Source organism: Eutrigla gurnardus (assembly GCF_963514095.1).
Source record: "Eutrigla gurnardus genome assembly, chromosome: 23".
Taxonomy (NCBI): domain Eukaryota; kingdom Metazoa; phylum Chordata; class Actinopteri; order Perciformes; family Triglidae; genus Eutrigla; species Eutrigla gurnardus.
Genome location: NC_139934.1, coordinates 4342904 through 4346576, shown reverse-complemented (window position 1 = coordinate 4346576; position 3673 = coordinate 4342904). Strand labels below are relative to the sequence as shown.

At 41.4% G+C, this 3673-nt stretch overlaps 1 protein-coding gene across 1 annotated transcript; it reads right to left on the bottom strand.

The window, feature by feature from the left end:
* Positions 1 to 381: 381 nt before the first annotated feature.
* tox4b (TOX high mobility group box family member 4 b) lies at positions 382 to 3669 on the bottom strand (the record flags this gene model as incomplete). Its single annotated transcript, XM_084002571.1, has 5 exons — positions 382 to 1639; positions 2315 to 2469; positions 2742 to 3380; positions 3470 to 3550; positions 3637 to 3669. 5 exons carry the CDS (start codon positions 3667 to 3669, stop codon positions 1582 to 1584), a joined length of 966 nt encoding a protein of 321 aa, XP_083858697.1. The 3' UTR covers positions 382 to 1581.
* Between the last annotated feature and the right edge of the window lie 4 nt (positions 3670 to 3673).

The following is a 3673-nucleotide window of genomic DNA, read 5'->3' as shown; positions in this document are numbered from 1 at the left end:
TTTCATATTAATGACAGAGAGGGTTTAAATAGTTTTTCTAATAATCTAAAACAATTTTTATATATATATTTATATTATATTAAATATATTTCAATAAATTGTTCATGAGTTTTTCTTCTGTTCACTGTATGATGTGAACATTATAAATGTTACTCATGCTTTCTAGTTACTAGTGTTACATTTAATTTGTTTTACAACACTTTCTGTATTCATTTTGACATGTTTGAAATAAAAAATCTAAATCTATCTAAAAAAATAACCTTTTTTCTTCATTTCAATAGCTTTACATGTCAGAAAATGTAAAAATAAATGTATTTATATGCTTTTATATACACACACCCTCAGCTGTGATCGTGAGGCCAACATGTGCATGACCAAATGTATATTAAAACATAAAATATTTTATTTCACCATTAAAAACATTTCCAGGATATCTACAATAAACCAGACCAGTTCACTGCATCATTTCATCTGACTGGGAACACGTTTTTTTTTTTTTTTTTTTTTGGAAGCAACCATTCCCTCCACTTCATTATTCAACAGACCTCAAAGCAAATTAAATTAAACATTATGTCAAAAAAAAGAAGTAAAGCTTTTTATAGGATATTCCCTTTCCCCTTACAGTAGTGTTGTCAAGAGCTGGTGTGTTTATTCAATTCAAATATCACCAAATTTAAATCACAAATGTTCCTCGTAAAAAGAAAACATGCACGACGTATTTAAAAGCTCTTATTTTGGCGGGGTTAAGTCAGCAGGAGAGGAGAACAGAAAATGCCAGTTTGACCTTTTTTTATTTCCTGAATCTTAGCACCTTTTGAAATTAAAATCTTTAGCGTGACGGTAGTTCATTTCCCTCCAAAGTGGCTTAGAAAGTTGACAAACTGCACTCGGCTGGTAGCGGATTCATTCCCGCGCTCAAACAGCTTCTTCCAAACGTGTGACCCTTTCTGTGCGACTCCGATCCACCTTAAAGGTTGCTTGTGCTTTGCCCGTTCGTATGTTAACCTCCTCGACGCCGAAGCACCCGCACATTACCGAAGAACAGTTAAACAAAAGGAAACTCTTAGATTTCAATCCTCAATGCAACAGTAAAGGGAAGAGCTTACACATATGAAGTGTTTCTTTTAAATGAAAATTAACTCCTCCTTTTCAAAAACAATTAAAAACACCATAAATCCATATAAAATGTCTTCTTTTTTTCTTTTTTTTATCAAGCCCATGATTCAGATTCACAATAGATGATCAGTTGGAAGTTTCTTCTTCTGCTTTTTTTCCAGTATTATTATTTCATCCGTCCCGCGGCGGCGTTTCCACATAATTCAAGTCTTTTTTTTTTTAATTCTGCCGGAGAGCCGTTTGTGCAGAACGAACACGTCGGCCACAGAAAAGCACACGCTTGACTTTCAGAATACTCTCCCAGCGTCTTTGTTGTCGTCGTGGAGACGTCATGATCCAAACAGACCGTTATGTGCCGAGACCTGAGCCGGCTCCTTCGTCCCTCTGTTTATTTCTCTGTCACTCTTTTGTCCTTCTCTCTCTCTCTCTGTGCAGCGCTGCTCCTCCGTCAGATGTGTCCTTCCCCTATGTGACGGTGGTGAAGCTCTGCCCTCGGATGGCACACCAGGACTTGAACACATCTCTGTGGAGGAGAAGGTCAAAATAGAACAAATATTTTAAAAATGTCTGAATTATTATTTTTATTATAATTATTTTTTTCATTGTTTTTTCTTTTTTCTTTAATATATATATATATATATAATTATTATTTTTAAAATATAATTAGATATGTATATAATTATTTATTATTTTTTAAATTAAAATTAAAATTAATTATTTTATTATAATGATTTTTTTCATTGTTTTTTCTTTTTTATATATATATATATATATATATATAAATATATATATATATATATAAATATATATATATATATATATATATATAATTATTATTTTTAAAATATAATTAGATATGTATATAATTATTTATTATTTTTTAAATAAAAATTAAACATAATGATTTTTTTTTTCATTTTGATTTTTTTTAAATAAAAATAAAATTATGTTTATATGTTGTTCTGTATAATGTATTAAAATTTCAATAAAAATTTGATAAAAAAAAAGTCTGACGAACATGCACCTTATTGCACATTTCCTTGTGAGAACATTTACAGGCCTTTTAATATCCCAGTTTTGACAGGATATGTTTACATGAAATATGCCGTATTCAGGGTTTTAATCGTCTGTGTTTTTGACTAAATTAATTTACAGAACTCAGGTTTTTGCCGTGCATGCTGCTGGCTCGTACACACACCTGCAGTGTGTGGCGACACACTCGTTGCTACAGTACTCCTTATCCCAGTCTTTGCTCTCCACGGCCGGCTTGGTGCAGCCGGCGCGCAGGCAGATGTTGCGTCCGGCGGCGGGAGTCACACTCGGCACCGGGGCGACGTCCAGCTCCACCTCCATCTGAGAGACGGGGACGAAGCAAAATGAACATTTTCATGGAAGCGTCCGCGTCAGAGCATCAGATATTTAAGAACTGATCCCTCTATGTGGCCTCATGAAGTAAACAAGACCATCAGCAGGATGTCAGACCCCGCTGCAGTAAAATCTGAGGGTTTCTTAATGGAATCTGGTGTTTCTGCTTTTGTCCAGAGGGGGCGCCAAAATCAACACAAACAAAGTTCCTCGATGAAGCTTAGTTGGAGAAGTTAGGTAACAGAATACGTGGCACTCACCCCGTCCTCGGGCTCCGCCCCTTTCTCGCAGCCCGTCACGTCGGCCGGCTGCCGCACCTCCACCGTCAGACCCGACGTGGGCGTCCCGCCGGCGGACGTCACGATGATGGGGACGCTGGAGTCCGACTGCCGCGAGGGCGGTACCACCTTGATCTGCAGCGGGGGCGGAGCCGTGGCGGCGAGCGCGCCTCGCGGTTTGGCCTGCAGAGGCGGCGGCGCCTGGGCGTGGACCATCTGCTGGAGCCGCGGCGGGAGGGAGGTGCTCTGCATCTGCTGCAGCGGCGGCGGCTGGCGCGGCGAGGAGGAGGCGGCCGTCGCCGTCACCGACACGACGCCGGAGGGCAGCTGCATCTGCTTGATGATGATCTTGGCGACGGTGGGCGGGTTGGGCGGGGCGGGCGGCGGCGCCGGCTGGGGCTTGATGGCGCCGGTTTTGGAGCGCGTGGTGACCTGAGGCAGGTCCAGGATGATGTTGGAGGTGCAGATGTTGGTGATGGTGTTCTCCTCGGGGTTGTAGTGCTGGGAGCGGGTGGTGCGGGTGGCTAGGGAGGAGGCGGGCGTGGCGATGATGGCGGGCACCACCGGGGGAGGTGGGGGCGATGGAGGCGACGGGGAGGTGTCCATGACTTCAATAGGGGCCTAAAGACAGGACGGTCGGACACAAGAAAGATGTAGTTTTTGCAGAAAACAGGAATATAAATGATCATAATAATAAAAACAACTCTTACCTGAGAAATGTGTCCGTTTTTATATTCTTCCAGCGCCTTCAAGTAATCCTTCTTCGCCGTTTCGTTTTTCCTCTTGTAAACCTAAAAGTAAACACTTCCCTTTGAGCTGAACTCAAAAGTTGGACCAAATAAAAGGACTATAGTCCAGCTCCGCCCCCCCCCCTCACCTGTTTCTGCTCCTCCCCCAGGCTGTCCCACATGGAC